The sequence below is a fragment of the Hypomesus transpacificus genome, unplaced genomic scaffold, assembly GCF_021917145.1.
Source record: "Hypomesus transpacificus isolate Combined female unplaced genomic scaffold, fHypTra1 scaffold_129, whole genome shotgun sequence".
NCBI lineage: Eukaryota > Metazoa > Chordata > Actinopteri > Osmeriformes > Osmeridae > Hypomesus > Hypomesus transpacificus.
Window position 1 is genome coordinate 510,454 of NW_025813705.1, and position 19,654 is coordinate 530,107.

At 42.1% G+C, this 19,654-nt stretch overlaps 1 protein-coding gene across 2 annotated transcripts in view; it reads left to right on the plus strand.

Moving 5' to 3' along the window:
- LOC124488256 (copine-8-like) overlaps positions 1-15,480 on the plus strand; it is a 31,914-nt gene extending 16,434 nt beyond the window's left edge. For both annotated transcript variants that reach the window (XM_047050857.1, XM_047050858.1), the window contains 14 exons: positions 518-581; positions 1,946-2,049; positions 2,851-2,955; positions 3,635-3,676; positions 3,979-4,054; positions 4,581-4,637; positions 4,979-5,040; positions 5,292-5,338; positions 5,593-5,774; positions 6,754-6,881; positions 8,577-8,679; positions 9,456-9,513; positions 10,192-10,265; positions 10,539-15,480. In XM_047050857.1, the coding sequence (XP_046906813.1) occupies positions 518-581; positions 1,946-2,049; positions 2,851-2,955; positions 3,635-3,676; positions 3,979-4,054; positions 4,581-4,637; positions 4,979-5,040; positions 5,292-5,338; positions 5,593-5,774; positions 6,754-6,881; positions 8,577-8,679; positions 9,456-9,513; positions 10,192-10,265; positions 10,539-10,745 (1,309 nt within the window). In that variant the 3' untranslated portion in view covers positions 10,746-15,480. The remainder of the gene's footprint in view (positions 1-517; positions 582-1,945; positions 2,050-2,850; positions 2,956-3,634; positions 3,677-3,978; positions 4,055-4,580; positions 4,638-4,978; positions 5,041-5,291; positions 5,339-5,592; positions 5,775-6,753; positions 6,882-8,576; positions 8,680-9,455; positions 9,514-10,191; positions 10,266-10,538) is intronic.
- The last annotated feature ends 4,174 nt before the right edge of the window (positions 15,481-19,654 follow it).

Genomic DNA, 19,654 nt, shown 5'->3' on the forward strand with positions numbered 1-19,654 from the left:
TAACTCGCTGTCTCTCTCTCTTTCTCCTTCTCTTCTCCTTTCCCACGGCCGGTCTTTCTTTCTCATTATCTTTTTCATTCTCTGTCTCTCTTTCCTCTCTCTTTTTTTTTACCTCCCCTACAAAGTCCATGGTTTATGCTTACGGAGGGAGTTAATCACAGAAAGTGCTTCTCCGTGCATCCAAAAACCCTCAAGTCTAGAACGTTCCTTTTGTCCTCCTCAAACCCACTTGAATTTCATAGATGTCCCCATGCATGTAGCTGCATAATCTCTGTGCCATTACAGAGCCCTACTTAACAACCTGACCCAACATCCCTCCCCAGTCCAAACCCAGCCCCTGGTCCTGACATTCATTGGACTATTTATAGTAGTGGTCGGTTTCTCTTGGCGTCACTCTCTAAATGTGAAGAAATTTTATTTTGTCAGGCTAATGACTGTTAGTAAAGGAAACACTCACACGGCCCTGTAAACACTGGAATGGAGAGTGAAAATGTCTGTCGCTCGTGTGTTTTTACAGTGGTATTCCTGGAAAAAAGTGTGGCACCATCATTGTCAGAGCAGAGGAGCTGAGCAACTGCAGGGTAAATATTGCTTCACAATCGTGAATATTTGTCCTTCATAAGCAAATCATTTTCTTGTTTTTATTTTTAATTGCGCCACCCCGTCTTAGAAAGACATAGACTTTGTTTTTATTAAACTGTTAATTACACCACCTACCTTAATCAGGTTTTTTCTGGTGATATGGTGGCACGTTGTTCTGCACGGTGCGTGAAGTACAGTACCAGTACACACACACATACATATTCCCACATTTTCATAGGTACACAGCAGATATGTATTGCATAATTAATTGATAAAGTACATTACTTTCGATCCTTAGCTTCCTATCTCCATGGACCATCTTCTCTTTCTTTTTTTAAATGTACAGTTTGTAGTTTTGCTGTGATGCTTTACATTGCGTTCCATAATTGTAATTTTCATATTCATTTAAAATGTGTCGTCAATTGCATTGTGAATCAATTCTTGATGATCAAATGCCCTGAATTTTTCACTTGACATAATAGCTTTTGTGGGGAGGCTAATGTTAGGTTAAGATATATATAACTACTAACAAGCAGTACCAGATCAGAATCAGTGGTTGTGTGTCCTTTCCACCGAGCCTGCACAGCTTACAAGGCTTATAAACCAAATATATAACATTTTGCAGGTAGCTGGTTTATATTATTTATTTTTTATTTTAGTTTATAGGCTGAGTTAATTAAATATGGCTTTCTACTACTATAGTTGGGTTTTATTTGTACTCTGTAAGTGGTACAAATATATTGATCTGTTAATGATATTGTATGGTCAATGGTGACTTTGTTTAATGTGCAACGTTTCCTTCTTCCTGGCCCATGTACCTTTTCCATTTCTGTACTCATGCTGCAATCAGCTGGTTGAGCTTCTGTATTGAGCAAACATTAGCATGTATTTCAGACAAATAGCACATTTATAGGCCTTTTTATTAATTATATAATTTTGCAACAAGTACAGTACAGCAAGCACATTCTGTACTGGTCCAGTGCTGCCCACACACAAACCAAAACTATAGCTGCGCGCACGTACAGAAAAGAAAATACGCACACTCCTAGTTGCACACATGAGCAGATATGTATGCAGAAACAGACACACTCACTCACTCACTCACTCACTCACCTACTCACTCACTCACCCAAATCGTATTACACTTAAACGAATGACCAGATTTCAAGGCGAGAGAGCCCATGTGCTCTGTGGACATGTCTTCATCGAGTACATGAATGGAATTGGGCATTGATTCCTGCCCTGCAAGGGGCCTGCTGTTCTCCACTAACCCTATCAACTCAATTTGATTGAATTTGATTGGGCCTTCTGGTCCAATATAATCTTTGCTATTCTTTTCCCTCCATCTTCACCCACCCTATAGGAGTCAGTGATGTTGCAGTTTTGCGGCAACAAGCTAGACAAGAAAGACTTTTTCGGGAAGTCCGACCCCTTCCTCGTCTTCTACCGCAGCAACGAGGACGGATCGTAAGTTGACCGCACCGACTACCGCGACGAGACACGCGCTGTTCTCCGAAAACCACTGAGCCCTACTACATTGTGTCGTATTTCCAGCCTCAATTGGATGCTTTTCATTTCCGTACACGTGGACATGGAAGTCCTCTAAGGCACGTAGACAGGAAGCAATATTGTTCACGCTCCAAAAAGCCTTTCACTTAAAGGATGTTATAGGCGACACTGTCATGTTACATAACAGCCCGAAAAGAAACATTTAATGCATGCGCCCCGTGTCCTTGCCGATGCCAAAAAGACAAAAGGGACGGGTTAGGAGATGGGTGTGGGAGGGAGTTGAAAACCAGGAATGGGGAAAAGGCGAAGAAAGACGATAGAAGAATGCGAGGCGTGTGGAGGCGGCTCGCGGCCGGAGCAGGCTTCATCTGTGGTCAAGCACAGACTCCATGGGAAGCCATGGGCGGCAGATGCTTTTATCCACGCTGACTTCCAAGTCAGGCACGCAACCCATTCTCCTTTAGTGCAGCTGGCTCCGTGTTTGGCTTCAGGGTAGAAGAGGCCGCGCAGATCCCCTCTGCCTCCGCAAAAGTGGGAGCAGTTGTTGTTGTGGTACGGGGGAGTCACATTTTGAACGTTTGGAGGGGTTGGCATAAGCAAATGAAGTTGTAAACAAAACAGTGGACAAGGAGAAGTGCACTGACTACATTTGGAAGTGTTTTGACCCACATTTGGCAAGAGCTCTACACTATCTACCACAGTGTGTCCTCTTAACTGTCTGCCTGCCTGTGTGTGCACTCTCCCGCGTGGATGTGACAGCTTCACGATCTGCCACAAGACAGAGGTGGTGAAGAACACTCTGGACCCGGTGTGGCAGGCCTTTAAGATCCCAGTCCGAGCCCTCTGCAACGGGGACTACGACAGGTACGCTGCAACAGACATGTGAAAAGAATGAGCCGAGCTCCTTCAGAAGTCAACTTTCGACGACCTCTTTCCTTTCCCTCCAATTCTGTAAAAATATTGGGGATAGATACGTCAATGGGTGGGTCTCCCTTGTGTTGCGTCCTGGTTATCAATGTGCCCTAAAATCTCTCACAAGCTTGACGTGACGAACAAGGCGTGGAGAGCCTCATATGGGTCCAAAGTGCTTTGAGACCTGGTGGGAAAGCCAAGCTTAATAAGTCCAATCCGTCATTATTGTGAAATGCTATTCCATATATGAGTTGCCAGCAGTGACTCACCACTCTCCCCTGAGCTTGATGCTGCCTAAACAGCAAACACTTAAAGTAAGCACCACTTATGAATAGACATTGATTTTACAGCCAGCAACTCATTGCTGGTTCACCCTTACACATATTAAACGTTCAAGTATGTTCCGGTAGCTGACAACGCAGGACTCACTTAAATGTCTGTCCCCTGCCAGTCATATCTTGCATTCTTTTGTGCGCTGAATCTCAACACCGCAGCCCTACCTGTCTGAAGGCTGCCAGCAGAGAGTCACAATCACCTTCTTACACAGATGAGCAGCTCTCCTTCTACGAAGGCAGATTCTCAATCTCGTCCCTAATTGGTTTTTCTAATAGAATTTCTCTTGTCACCGCAGGAGCATAAAGGTGGAAGTGTACGACTGGGACAGAGATGGCGGGTAAGCAGGCATTGGCACTCGCTCGCTTTCTTTCATACTTTTATTTTGCCCCACATGCACGGTTTGTCAAGAGATTCCATGTTTGCTGCCCTTTGCAAAGCTAAAGTTCAATAAGGAGACGAAATTGAGGAACAATTAAGAGACACTTTGTGTTCACCATATCTCCTCCACTCGTCATTTTCTTTATAAACTTTGTTTTGGACTCACAAGGAAAGGTATCATGGGCATTATATTCAAGTTATTTCACAGGTGAAAGGAAACTATTATTAATGATGTCCCACTGTCGTGTGTTTTTCGTCCAGTCATGACTTCATTGGAGAGTTCAGCACCAGCTACAGGGAGATGTCAAGAGGCCAGTCACAGTTCCACATCTATGAGGTGAGAGATTTCCACTAGATAATGTGAACACGCACACGTACATATAGTACACACACGTGCACACACACACCCGTACGCAAAGCCAGACACGTCGAGGCTATCATTATCCTGTAAACGTTTCTCCGGACGAGGTCCCTTGACCTGAAGGCTGTCTCTTACTGCCCTGTCAACCTTTTTTATGTGTCGAACATGAATCCTGAAGGTAAAGAGTCAATCACTACAGGTTTACAGCACATCTTGACGAGAAGACAGACAGAACAAGGGCACCAAGTGACAGATTGCAGTGTGCTTTCCCCTTCATACATCCTTATTCAAGCTGTTGGTCTCAACACAGAGCCTCCCTAGCACGTCTTAACAGAGCCTGGACGATTATCTCTTGCTCTCACCCAGCCACTGTCATGGCACGGTCAATTTGATTGATGAAAGGAACCAGGCTTTGGGTCAGGAGCCGCCTGCTTTCTAGCCTTTGTTTTCAACCTTGGGATCGATGAGCCGCTGAAGTAAAGCCGTCCATGTTCATTTGCAGGTGCTAAATCCAAAGAAGAAAGGCAAGAAGAAGAAGAAATACCTCAACTCAGGAACGGTCAGTCAATATCTGACACCACTCAGCTTAGAAAGGCCACCTGCCTCCCGTCAGTCTCCCGATGCTGTTCCCTCTCCTGTTCATGTCATGGATGAGAACTTTGCATGTGGCTTTACTGTTTGTAACCCGCTGCTGTCCACTGTTTTTAGGGAGCACTGTTGGGAAGTGTCATTGTAGAGATTTGGAATATAACATCTGTTAATCTATTATGACCTTTGTCACGTAACGATCGAATCACCACGGGGGGGCCGTGCTGACCTGGAAAGCACGTTTCTGAAATGCCAGCCTTTTGTCCAAACCGTCCCTTCTCTCCTCCTTTGCCCACCTTGTTCCCCTGACAGGTGACTCTACTGTCGTGCCTGGTCGATACAGAGCTCTCCTTCCTTGACTACATCAAAGGCGGGTGAGTGGAGAATGAAAGCCAAGTCTGTCCAGTAGGACACCTGTGATGTAAGGAAACCACCATGCTGACTTTACTGGGAGCAAAGCTACTCTGAGCCCCTTCCTGTCCTTATGTGATGCAGTACACCGAGTACACTGCTCACCACCTCCGTCCACCCAAGCGACAATGTTACCCAGGTTGCCGCGATCAAATCTCGTTTGATCGATAATTCACCACGTTCCCCTCTCCTTAATCCGATTTCTCTCTCGCAGGACTCAAATTAATTTCACGGTGGCAATCGATTTCACTGCTTCGAACGGTGAGTGTGCGCGTCAACGGCACATTTTGCTTGAGTGTCCAACTTTTTCACAGGCATGTGTTTCGGCTTTTCGGTTTCAACGGTGTTTGACAGTCTCTTTGATCATTCCAATTTGGTATCAAAATGGTTCACAAAACCGGTATTATTATATTCTTCAATAACTTTTTCATAACTCATGCTACTTACAGTTTTCATATATCTTAAAGCCAAGGGGACCTGGTATTAACCATGTGAGTCTTGCCATTGGTTGTCAGGTAACCCCTCCCAGCCCACCTCGCTCCACTACATGAGCCCCTACCAGCTAAACGCCTATGCCATGGCTCTGCGGGCGGTGGGGGAGATCATCCAGGATTACGACAGCGACAAGATGTTCCCTGCTCTGGGCTTCGGTGCCAAGCTTCCCCCTGATGGTCGGGTCTCACACGAGTTTGCCCTGGTGAGAGGAAACACTTTGTCCTCCCATATCCCCATCCTCTTCTTACTCCAACCCCTACCCCCCTACTCCCATCTTCCTCCTTCTCCTACATCCCCTACAGCCATCCTCTTCCTCCTACATCCCCCACAACATCCTCCTATATCCTCGACCACATCGTCCTCCTATATCTCCCATGACATCCTCCTCCTATATCCCCCACCACATCCTCCTCCTATATCCCCCACCACATCCTCCTCCTATATCCCCCATCAGATCCTCCTTCTATATCCCCCATCACATCCTCCTCCTATATCCCCCATCAGATCCTCCTCATCAGATCCTCCTCCTATATCCCCCATCACATCCTCCTCCTATATACCCCACCACATCGTCCTTCTCCTCCATCTCCTGCTCCTTTCCCCCTACTATTCCTTCATCTCCCACCCCTCCTCCTCCACTCTACCTGCCACCCCCCTGGCCCCTGCCCCCATCTCAAGATGTCCTCGGCCACTCACAGTGGCTTGTTCTCTCCGGGCGTCCTCTCCAGATGTTGCGCCCGAGGCGTTGGCAGCCATTACAGCTGCTCAGCGTTGAGTAATACTCTCCCCAGAGGGGCCTGGGTCTGAGACAGGCCCCATATGCATTTATCTAAGCATAACGGATTGACTTAGTCAGCTCTTAAGAATAGATCCCACTGAATGGATCGTGCGCCACACTCACCAACGTCCGAGACTGCCGAGACTGAGGCTGTCATCATGGTCTCCTAGAAAACGGCTGGGATCATTAAAAGTGTTTCGTTTTGAGATATGTCGTTGGATATGTGGCTTATCCTCCATTGTGACTGCCATCTCACATTCACAGGAAGGATACCGAGAAGTCTCTGAGAATGTCAGTGTTTACGGTGTATGGGGGAAATGTTTGACTACGTTTGTTTAAAGAAAGGTTTGTCTTTCCAACTAGTTGTGTGGATGTATGTCGAGTCATCTTTCTGTCTGTGCAGAATGGAAACCCCCTGAACCCCTACTGTAGTGGGATTGAGGGGGTAATGGAGGCCTACTATCAAAGCCTGAAGTCTGTACGTCTCTACGGACCCACCCATTTCTCCCCTGTGATCAACCACGTAGCCAGGTAGGTCACACGCCATTATGCCCCCGGAACTGTACCATGTACAGACAAATACCAGCAGTTAATCGTACAAAACAGTAATTGCGTGTTCTGGAAAAACAGTTGTTATAGCATTCCTGTAGCAATATAAGTGATCAATAATTCCTTATTAACATTTATGCCTTAACCTTTAGAGGAGTGAGTTCTAAATATTACCGACGCTGCCAGCAGAGTGAGTTATTTTTTCGAAACGAAAGCTAGCTAGCTTTAGTTAGCTTCCGTTACCTAGCAACCTAGCATAATACTCGTAGCAATGCTACTACCTGCTAGTGTTACTTGTTAGCCTCCCAATTGTAAATTTTGAAGCCATACTATAGCGTTTGTCATATCGTTTTTGTCTATCGGAAAATAGTCGGTTGGAATGTTCAGAATCACATATGTGTGACGGTACTCTGTGGGGCCCGCTTTCGAACAATCACATATACGTGACGCTACTAATTAACGGGTTAATGTATACATCTGTCCCTGTGCATGACCTGTGACCTATATTGCCCCCTGAGAGAAGATAGATTGAAATAAATGTGCTAATAGTAATGGCTTAAAAAGCAAAATTGACACTCTGATGGCCTTACCATATATAAGAATGACTCCTACTCTTTGACGTTTGAGGACAGTAACCATTTTAGGTGTGATGATCAATAAGGTACCTTTTGGATCACGGATTTTGAATAATTTAAATAATGTTTTTTTTATGTTTTGTTTTTAAGCTCTGGCAGAAGAAATAGACACATATTATTTATGAAAATTGTCACAACTTCCACTTTCACATAAATGGATGAAGAATCAGGCATCCGATTAGATTACAAACACTGCACCAGTGCCCTCAAAAGAAAATAAAATAAATAAAAAAACGCTTTCAAATTAGATTAGGATGATTCATGGATGCCTTCCGGCCCGATTCCTTTCATATTGCTGTGGAGACTGCAAACGCAAACAGTCAGTGGTCTCCTCCGCATCAAAAGCACTCAATGTTTCTGAGAGAGTTACGATCTGAAACAAGCAAGCCGTTCTTTATTGACCAGTGGACACGATCACCAAAAATATCACCCAATCAATTCAGTTGAGCAGTAATCGGGAAGGCTGAGCAGAAGTTAGCCAGACTCAAGCGTCTGAGCGCCATGTAGCAACGCTCCACTTGGGCTTTGTTATTGGAGAGGTTGTCCAGTCAGCTACAGGATTGACTGTAACAAGCTTTCTGGCCCATCGCTCATCATTACCCCTCACATCCTATCTCTCACTCTGTCGTCCACCCACGCACCTTCCAAATTGCTCCGTGGTTCAACAATTATTTATTGGCAGTGGGCGACAAAAAAACATACCCAGGGACCTAGTTTGACACTAAAGATATCTTCTCCCTCTCCCTCTCACTCTCTCTCTCTCACTCTCTGTCTCTCTCTCTCACTCTCTCTCTCTCTTTCTATCTGTCTCCAGTATATTGTTTCAACCCGGTGAGTGAGACAAGGGGGAACTCCACTTACTGTAAACAAAAGGAGTTATTTGGGGTGCTCACGGAAACCCCTTCTCATGATAACTTTAGAGCTCCCCATGTGCGGCGGGGGGGGGGGGGGGTTGTGGTGACGTGTGTATTGTGAACATGATTTCCCCTTCCACACACCTTCTACCCATCTCATTTTCTGTCTCTCTGTCTCCCAACCTCAGGTATGCGTCCGCGATGACAGATGGCTCCCAGTACTTCATCCTCCTCATCATCTCCGATGGTGTCATCACTGATATGGCGCAGACGAAGGAGTCTATCGTAAATGTGCGGACTCTGTCTGATATTCTTGGTGTGTCGTAAATGGTAGAGCAGGGAGTCAGGGGCACTGTTAAAGTTGATTGTGGCTTAAAATGTATTATTGGGTCGCACTTGTCGGTAATTGTTAGGCCCTGTAGTCCTTTATGATATATTGCAAATAATTTCGTTTTTGTACTGCAAATTCCCCCGTGTAATATAATTGTGAAGTTTAATAAGATAATAATTTTCATCGTACCTCGGAGAATGGTGGTTCTCATATCCTTGTCGATTGGTGAGTCCATCTTAAGGCAAGGCAAACTTATAAAAAGCTGAAAACTGTTCATAACAAAGGCATTTATCACTCCAGCCCGCCCTTGGCATCCCACTGGAGTGAGATTTGATAAGCAAAATTGCAATGCAAGGCAATGGGCAGGCACTCAGGGAGAGGATGAAAATAGGAGTCATTTATATGCTTGTCAGGCTGGCTGAGATTTAGACTTTTAGACCAAGTTATACATGCATGAAATTAGAGAGAGCGCTAATTATAGAATGATTCCCTCCAAAAATGACTCTGACGTTGGGTAACAATCCACACCTTGTAGCAGAGTTGGAAAATGTCTGTCCTATCATTTGGACTCTCCATTTAGTCCCCCCATTTGAGATGAGCTATTACTATACATGCTGCGCCACAGATGATGTATGGACCTTTCTAAAAGCCTGTGGCATTTTTGATAAGCATAGACTTTTGAGGGTTTTAACAAGAAACTTTGATGCATGGCTTGTTTTTCTTTTCCCTTCCCAAGGCTTCTTCTTTGCCCATGTCGATTATAATTGTTGGGGTCGGACCAGCAGAATTTGATGGTAAGAGTGGGAGGCGTGCGTGTGCATACGTGTGCACGGGTGTGTGCACGTGCATTTCCGCTAATCCCTTTCCCTGCGTTTCACCTCTTTTCTTAAGACCCCCCCCTCTCTCTCTCTCTTCCCCAGCCAGCACACGCAACACCCCCCCCCCTCCTATCACCCTCTTCCAGATTTTGACAGGGGGAAATTCACTTTTTTTCCAATGGAAGTTCTGTTTAGCATGTAGACATGGCTGTTGTCGAAGACATCATTGTTTACTATTTAAACAAGCCCTTGTCAACGTATTCAATGAATTTCCTGCAAAATTAGCCGGTCTGAAAAATAGATAACGCCCCAAAAATCACCGTGCATTAAGACACGAGGTCCCTATTTTGTTGGCTATGTGCTGACTTAGCTCCATCTAATAGTGATAAGCAGATACTTGAAGCTCTACACTAAGACTGCGTACCTTGCGGTTTGACCTTATCCAGCAGTGCTCTTAAGGCTCTGCTCCATGCTCCACACAAACATCTGTTTATGATATTGAAATGTTAATATGGGTTTCTGATTTCAAGTTTGAAGCAAAGTTTTAGCAAGCACCATTCAGAAAGTAGCGGGACGTCAGCAGGTTGATACGTCCGCCCTCTTCAACGACAACGCCATGGGGAGAGATTGTGAACAATGTGCTCCTCTCTCCAGAAATGATCGAGCTGGACGGGGATGAAGAGAGGATCTCCTCCCAAGGCAGATTTGCTGAGAGGGACATTGTTCAGGTACAGAGCTTTCCCTCAACTCATTGAGCCGAACGCTCCCATCGAATGCCGTTTTGGTCAGACAATGGATGGGCTGCGTGCGTGAACGATTGTCCCCTTCTCCCCTTCTCTCTCACCTATACACTAAATAGGATGTATTGTATGTAAATGATCTGAAACATATCAAATGATTTTCTTGGTTCAGTATATATATATCTTTCTTTTATCTATTTTCCTATCTTCTCTCTTTTCCTTCCCTCTCCACGTTCTCATCTTCGTCCCTCCCTCCCCCAGTTTGTCCCCTTCAGAGACTACATAGACCGGCGGGGAAACCACATCCTCAGCATGGCCCGCCTGGCCAAGGAGGTGTTGGCCGAGATCCCTGACCAATTCCTCTCCTACATGAGGACCAGGGGGATCAAACCGGGCCCCTCCCCCCCTCCCTACACCCCCATCCCCGCCGTGCACCCTCTCCTCACCCGACGTGTGAGCCGAATCTGAAGAGGAAAGGCGACGCCCCATCATCGATTGGTCAATCAATAGCAACTCGGTTTTCTTCTTCCAACAACTCTTCAGTTTTGATGGCAGCCTCTGATGACGGACACCAAACTGTCCCAACTCTCATGTTGCACTTCCGCTAAACCATTGTGGGGATGGGGTTCAGACAGGCAAAGTGGACGCAAGGATTTTCTTCCATTTTGGACGCTGCCCTTGTGAGGAAGCTCCTCCCTTTAGGGGTCAGAGGTCAGTATGAAGCGACCTGACCCAGAAGGAGCTCACGTAAACAGGAACTGGTTCAGGAGCAGGGTCCGGACAACATCTGGTCCAATCTGTGGAGAACCTTCTCAAGAACTGTCCTCTTTCAACTTCTTCTTCCTTTCCACTCCACGTCCCTCCTACAAACGGTGTCTCTCGATGTTTACAAAGGATGGTAAAGGTTGATGAAGGATGATTTTTTTACCCAACAGATTTTTTGTTTTCATGGCTGGCGAGATACTTGTACAAAGGAGCCACATCCCTCACCTGTCTTGCTTAGTAAATGGAGCATGAACTAGTGTAGAGAGTAGCATTCGTGTCGTCCTGCACTCAGGGCTGTGTTCTTCCACTTCCATGTCCCTTTTTATGAGGCTACCATCAACACGTATAATCTTCCCACTCTCCAGTCTCCCTCTCTGTCCGCCTGCCTTGACTCCAAGGGGGACTTCAAAGTCGGATCTTGTCAAACATAGCAGGGACTCAACCAGCCTTACTCACTGTCAGATACATTCACGTTCGCCATGCTCATAAGGGTTCTGGAATTGTGGATCTCCATGCCCAGAAGTCAAAAACACACTCTGCATCACATGACCATGTAGTGTTTCTGTTTTGTTTGTTATTTTGAATACCATTAGACACCATGGGAAACTTGTTTGTATTTCAGAGGCTCTTTTTTTAGTTCTACCTCTTGACTTTTATGTAAAGTGTTGCCAAACAAAAACTGCAGTATTTACAAGTAGCAAGAGTTTTTCTTCTGTTATTTTACTGTGCAATGTTAAGACAACTAACAGTTAGCTTCATGTCTGAAAATCATGACTGAAGTGCAGACAGCTCGTTGTAACTTGTTGAAAATATTTTTCCAAACAGCTATACAATCAAAATTAAATTAACTCCATTGTGTCCATAGTTACTGGAGAAATACGGTACGTGAGTAACAATGCTTACCTAAAGTTAGCTTAACCCTCTTATTGTCTTAAATAATACTATTACCAACTACTATCTAAATACTAACACCTATTACATTTGGGTCACTATGACCCGGGGTCCAATTAATCTCATAACTTAACTAAACCTTTGATTACAAATGTGAAATTTGACAAAATGTTACAGCTACAGAAAGGTGTAGAAAACAACCAATTGGTCAGAAACAACATCTTTTTGTTAACTCTCTAGTGTTCCCTAAATGTAAAGCTGTGAAAGTATGAATGCCAATGACACTATACAGATATATTTAAATTAAGTCAAGGAGGTTGTGGTTCTTTAATGCCATGAACACATTTAAACTAACCAATAGAAATGTGTGAATTGGAAAATAGTTTACAAAAAAAGAACTGGTCTCCGTCTAATCTCTCATCTTTTGCCTTGTTGATGTTGTTGGACCTCACAGGCACTACTACAGCCCTTATTAGTATCATCTCGGGTCATATTGACCTTAAAACAATACGCATTACTTTTTTCTGGCAGCTACACTGAATTTCCTTTTTTTATAACCCAAATGTCCACTTTTGGGGTCATTATAGGAAGCTACTTTGGAGGGCCTGTACTTAGGTTCATGTTTTCTTAGGTTTGAACATGATTTGGGGTCATTATGATCCCAGGACAATATGAGGGTTCAGGTTTCTAGTCAACACTCCCATAAAAGCAGTCTAACTTACTCTTGTATTTCCCAAGGCTATTCTTACATTTGCATAAAAGAATACCTACACAATTAATGCCTCAAACACAACCTGGTAACTGCACTGCCACTTCTAACAAAATGTCAATACATTTTATATATGCTACTGTAGTTTATTTGCTTGGCTTCACAGTAAATATAAATGACAATGCAATAGCATGACATCAAAGCACAAAGCACAGACTCATTTTGAAACTGTTTCATTACGTTATCCCATGTTGTATCTGCCTTGTGAACTCCTGTGGAATATAAAAGCACTACAATTTGGCATTGTATGCTGCCCGTTATATAACCAAATGTATTTGTTCACCTCCCAACATATTTAAGGCATCATCCTTCTCCTACTTTAAGAAGAACTTTCTTTTTGAAGTCTGTTCATAATCAGCTTTTAAACTTTTTACCAGTTTATAAATTCCTGATTATCTTAACATCTCTTTAATGTACTGTTGGTACTTTTGTATAATGCTGCTTGTACCATTTTTTTTTACTAGGGCCTGTAATCATATTTAAATCATGAATAACAGGCCTTATAGATGTATTTACATAAGTTAATCATATTTAAATCATGAACAACAGGCCTAATTAATGTATTTATTTTCATGCCTAAAAAGTTCATGTTTACAGGACATTTAGGTGGACCTTAAAAAAGTGTTACCGTTTGTCTAAATAGTGTTTACAATGACAGATATTTTCAGTGTAACGATTCAAACATTCTAGCTTAACAATTCATGCAAACTTCCAGGTTGTATGGAGGAATGTTATTATTGGTGACTTATTATGACATCTTGATATTTTGAAAATGAATAGTGATTTTATTTTACTCATAGTGGAGGCATTGCTGGTAAATATAGGCTACTATAATTCCCCCTAGATGTTTTGCACTGTTAATGTTACCCTATGAGATTGTGGGTGTTGGACTGCACAATGTAGCAATGTTTTTTATTTGTTTGTATGAACTGGTTGCTCTTTTTCAGGGATAGGATAAGATTGAGCCAGAATAAACTGGATTAGACCAGATAAGACTAGGAAAACCCTTGTATACTGCGGGAACGAGGACTCTGGCTCTAAAACAGGAGGCAAGACTCCTCATTTATTTACCATGTCAATGTCATCTTGCACCCACACACTCGCATACATACATGTATTTGTGTATGAAATATGCAAGAAACTTTCAAAACATGGTGAGGGTCCAATGTGTTTCTTATTTTCTCTTTCAAAGGAAGATTAAAGAGGGAACCAATATTATTTACAAATTGTTGTTACCAAATCATTCATGCATCCATGAATTAACATTCAACTACAAACTCAAGAGAACTTGTGTACATATCTGCGTTTGGATTTTTTGATATGGAAGTATATGAACGCAGTTAAGGAATGCATGTAATTGCTCTCAGGAGGATGCAATTAAATGTTGTATTAGTGTATTGTTTTAGAGTAAAGAATGAGGCTTTCAAAACTAACTTGTGTGCATAACATGCTAAACAATCCACTCAGTATCCCTGAGTCTATTAGTACCTATATGTAGGAGTAGAAAAGTAACTATCTACAAAGCTTCTATACAAAAAAAACAAGAACAATTGAGGTGTTATGTATATGGCAGGCGGCCACATGCTACTTGTGGACAAACAGCTTTAATTAAGTATGTTTTCTTCACTGCCTCCCACAGACAATGGTAATGGTGTGCATTCATGTCACTTTGCCAAGACAGAAAACTTGTTGAGCATGATGTTTGATCCCTGTGACTGCATCACAGCGCCTTGTAAAGTTCACGTTATCTCACACATTATGACATGAACGTTGTTTACCTAAGATGGTTACCCAGTGATTCTATCGAATGCTTGTGACGATATCCTATTCTATCCTATTTTTATAGCATGCATCATGTTTGCATGTGTGAATTCTAAACAGAGGTGCACCAGTACTTGTACATGACGTTTATGTTTTTCAGACTACTATGGAAAAATATTGCCTTAAAATCTCACTGAACTTTTGGAATTGTGCAATGCCTTCAGATATTTAATGACTGATTCTCATTATGTGTCAGTACAAGTGTTTTTGTATAATCATTCACAGCCACTGTCCTTCATGCGTTGTTCATCTCAGATGCAGAAATAGTGTGAATAGGTGACGGTGGGGTCTGAACAGTAAAGTCTGTGTTGTTTTGTCAACAGGCAGAATCTAAAGAAACCCAAATCCAACTCAACAAAGGCCGGTACCATAAATCCACTTGATAGAATTTTGTTATCCAAAGATAAATACAGGGGGCATTTGAACTTGTGACCTCTTGATCTGCAGTATAATGCTCTACCACAACTAAACCCATCTCCTATAGCTTGAACCATTCCTATGTAGTCATATAATCAAAGCCACTTTTTTTACTGTTATTACAGTCTTATTATGTAATAACCTTTTATCATTATTGCAGTAGTTTGATCATTCTAAGGAATACATTTAAACTATCAAAATATTTGTATTAAAATGTTCTGTATTCACGTATACAAAATACAGTATGAAAATAAAGGGGTGTGTATAATTCAGTTGTAGATCATTTGCCTGCAGAGCAAAATGGCTCAGGTTCAAATCCCCCATGTATGTTATTTGGATAAAATCATCTGCTAAGTGAATACTGCCAAATCATAATTAATTATTATCCAAATCTACTTTGGAGAAGTGAAATCAATGTCTGCAATAACAATTGAACTATACTTCACACCTTTCAATGAAAGCAACCCACAACATAGCTTTTACTGTTCTAGGTTGAGGGATAACCTACAGCAAATTGATATTTAAATGACTGTTTCTTTATTCGGTATAATAATTTTCAATAAAAAATGCATATCAAACACATATTTCATGCATGTATTAACACTAACACTCTTATTTTTAGGTATTACAATGACATTAACTGTTTCAACCCCAACTGCCACACCACAGGATGAGGGTGCCCTGCGTTTTCTTTTGTTTTTCCCTAAAGGCACCTAACAACCAGTTGACATTCTTGGCAAGTGGTTTGACAGAGTGTGTGGGGGCTGTTTTGTAACAAGTGACAGTGCGCTAATTGTGTCCATGGTACTTTTTTCTTCTTCTGACTTTAGGCAAACACTTGTGTTGTCCAAGATTTTAATTGGATCTTTAAATTGAAGTTATATTTATCCCCATACATAGATTAAAGTGATTTATTTATTTACCTACACTTTTACCGATCCAAACAATTAACTCCATTGACGTAACTGACTGTAATAACTGACTATATCATAACTGACTGTAATAGCTCACTGTCATAATTGACTACTTCATAATATGTGAGAGCCCAGCAAATAATTGTGACCTTTCAATACTTTATACATGCAATGATGAATCCCTCCCCCCCATCCCCTCAAATAATAATCACGTGACTTGTTTGAGCTAACACACAGACGCACACACTCAAACTTTTACCCTGCTTATTAACTGGCATTAGGTGTTTGAGACAAATGAACAGAAAGGGGAATTCAATATGAAAGCACTCAACTCTAGTTTGGCATTAGGCACAGAAAGCCCAACAGAATGAGAGATTCAAAAGCAATAAAGAAGATGTTAAAAACCTCGGCAGCAAAGGAACCCAATTTAACAGGCATCAATATGAGCAGGGGCATCAGAGATGCTGTTGTGAATGCTTCTCCTGCCTTGTGAATACCCACGTATACCCAAGTTCCACATCAACCTGCAAGTTAGTAGCAGATGAAAAACGACCCCATGCAGATATAGAAAGCTATTAACACAACGCTTGACTCTGTGACATTTTGGAAGTGCCTTTCCCCAACTTTTTCCCCAACTGCACTGCATAAGGATTTGAAAACCCCTAATGGTGTTTGCTGCCTACATCAATATAGAACTGCAAGGAGAAACACATTGCAGGCAGATCATAATCTATATATGAGCAAGAAACATTCCCCCCCTGCTATTCTTTGAAGGGGAGTGATGCGTGGATGCCAAATATAGAAATTCTATTTTTGTGCTCTTTCTATTCTTAGACCAGGCAAACCATTCTGGCACATTAAAGTCTTTTTTTAGACTTTGTTACATAATAAACATATAAATGGTGCACGATAGAAGCATTTGCTTCCTTATACTGAAGGAAAGAGAATATTTAGCCACACAATAATGTGGCTCCAAAAAAGACAAAACAGGAAACCTGTATGGGAACTGTTATCTTTGTGGTAAATTTTGCAATTCGCATTTCTTTCTTTATAAAGTCCTTTTAAAATATTCATCAAGCCAAATTTTGTAGCAGAATGGGTTGGGGGGGGGGGGGAATAGCCTAAGGGATTGTGTGAAGTGGTTTACAATGCCTAATTTGGTCAGTTGAGTGGGAGGAAATGATTTGATGTGGGAGGCATGTCATCTTGTTTGTGCATTAAAGCAATAAAACTCATCAAGGAAAAAATAAGAAGCATTTTGCCATAATACACACAAAAGCTGGCGCAGTTGGTTTCACAGCCCTGATCAACTTCTGTGAAAGAATTGATCAAGTGCTCAAAGAAAGAAGGGTCCTCCTCACACTACCATCATGCACTGCTTCTCCCTTCATGCTCTGCAATGGTGGGATGACCTCCCTGTTCACATATCCATCCCTAACGGTCCTTTCATGGTCTCCTCTTAACCTAGAATAATCTCTCTCCTGCCGCCCTAGGCTAATGGCACCAAAAGCTGCCGTTCATTCCTTCTTGTGATACCTGTAATTGTGTCCCTTGTCTTTATATTGTATTTGAGATCCTGTTGATAGGTAGGGAGACAGAGAGGGGATGACATGCAGTCAGAATCTAACTGGGACCTCTGCGGTAAGGCCTCAGCTCATGTGGTACTCTGCCTAGTGAGCTACTGGGGTGCCTATCTCAAGTCATTGAGATGCTATTGTTGCACTGTGGTACTCGTTTTCGGTTGACTGTACCTGTAAATACAGACTGTTACTTGACTCAGACTATTGAAATACTATTAAAACTCGACACTTCTGATCCTCAATCGTCTGCCGTGCTTTCTATTTGCACTATTTTATGTTGTTGGATAAAAGTTGATTGGGATCAAAGCATCTGCTACAGCTAGATGTATAAAATGTGAATGGAACGTGACAGAGACACCTCATCTTTGTAGTTGTATGTCTGCAAATTCGAAATGAAGACATTGATTTTGTTGATGGTTTCTTATGTATGTGTAGGTTTTGTGCAGTAGGAAATGAACAAGTGAGTAATGAATGTTAAATTGTTCATTTACTGTTGGGACCTTAAAATATTGAAAGAGAGAGCTCATCCATAAAATGCAGTGGGTTTATTTATAGAGGGACAGATCAAGCCATGTGGAACGAGCTACTACAGGGTGCATAGTTCAGATAGCTTTTAGAGGAAAATAACGGGAGAAAAGAGAAAGACCCCCCCCCCCCTCCCGCACCAAACCCACATTTGCATGTAAGGCCACTTTGGTGGATGGGACATTAAACTTTTAGAGAATGCAGCAGGACTGCAATAAATAATTTCCACTTTGAAAAGTGGAAGGTCCATGCTTAACTCCCACATCTCCAGCCAAGGTCCCTGCACTGTTAAAATACTGCTTCGTGTCAGATGCAACTGTTTTGGATGACATATGAAGAAGTGACATCTTAAAACCCTCCTTATATTATTACTAAAGTAAAAGAGGAAATATTGCATGTGGCATGAAAGAAGGCACAGACCCACAAGGTAGATCTATCCATTAGGTTTTGCATGATGGACATGAATATCTCGCCATAAAAGGGAAACACTCAATGTACATAAATAAAATATGATTGGGCCAATGAAGACTTAAACCATAAAGAGGTTAATCCTTTAGCAGTTGACATGGAGAAGAGAAGCACAAATGGTTATCATACTTTGAACATAGTTTCCTACTGGCCTCAAACAATTGGTATTCTAGTTGTAAACGGTGTACTTTTAACTGAACTGGAACTTGAATAACGGTATGTAATACAATTACACAGTTTTCTTGGCAGTAACTTTGTCTAGAATGAGTAATTTTCCGTGGGTTACTTCTAACTGAGGGCATTCAAACTGTCAATTAGCTACCTATTCTAAGGTAGATTACTTCACCAGAAACGTTTATGTTGAAAACGTTTTAAGAATGTTTGGCTTTCCCTCAAAATTGTTGATTTTTGACATTTATAGCGCTCTGGATAAGAGCGTCTGCCAAATGACTAAAATGTAATGTAAAAAATGTAAATGTAAATGTATAGCGAAAATGACAACTAGCATGTCTTGTATGACTAATGATCATTTTCACATAAAATAAAAGTAAAAGTGAATTCACTTCATTGTGTTATACTGCCACCTATTGATGGCTGTGTAGAGGGTAGTAAAAATCTCCAAAACCATAATGTTTTCAAAGATGAAAATGAAGCAAACACGTATTTTATCATAAAAATGTAGAATGGCCTTTCATGTCAACACAGAAAAAGGCAAACAAAAATATCTGCATCTAGGCCTTCAATACTTAGTTATCTACAAGGAACAAAATGTGTCCATTACCATAGGATTCCTCTGGTAGGAGGAAACCTATTGTTATTCTTAGTTATACACTGTCACTTTTAGCTACTGGTTGCACTATCAGTAACATTGCACTACTGCACCTCACTGTACCTCCACCAGGCTCCTGTTTGGTCATTGACTTAGTCACTGATCTGCAAATTTGCACTATTGTACTGTACTCCACTTAGGTTAGAATAGGTTACAGGGTTGAAACAGGTTTTTTGTGCAATATTACACTGTTTTGACGTTAGCCTCAGACGCTCACTGGCAGTGTGCACAATGTTGTATTTCACTCCATTCTACACCAGATAGCCTACGTCAGGGAGGACTGCCTAATGTAGATACGAGCCTGATGAAGATAGCCAGCTTCTCGGATTTATTTAACCTAGCCTGTTTCATTCGTCATTTGCCTGAGAAAGCAACGGACCCTCCGTTAGCCAGGCTAG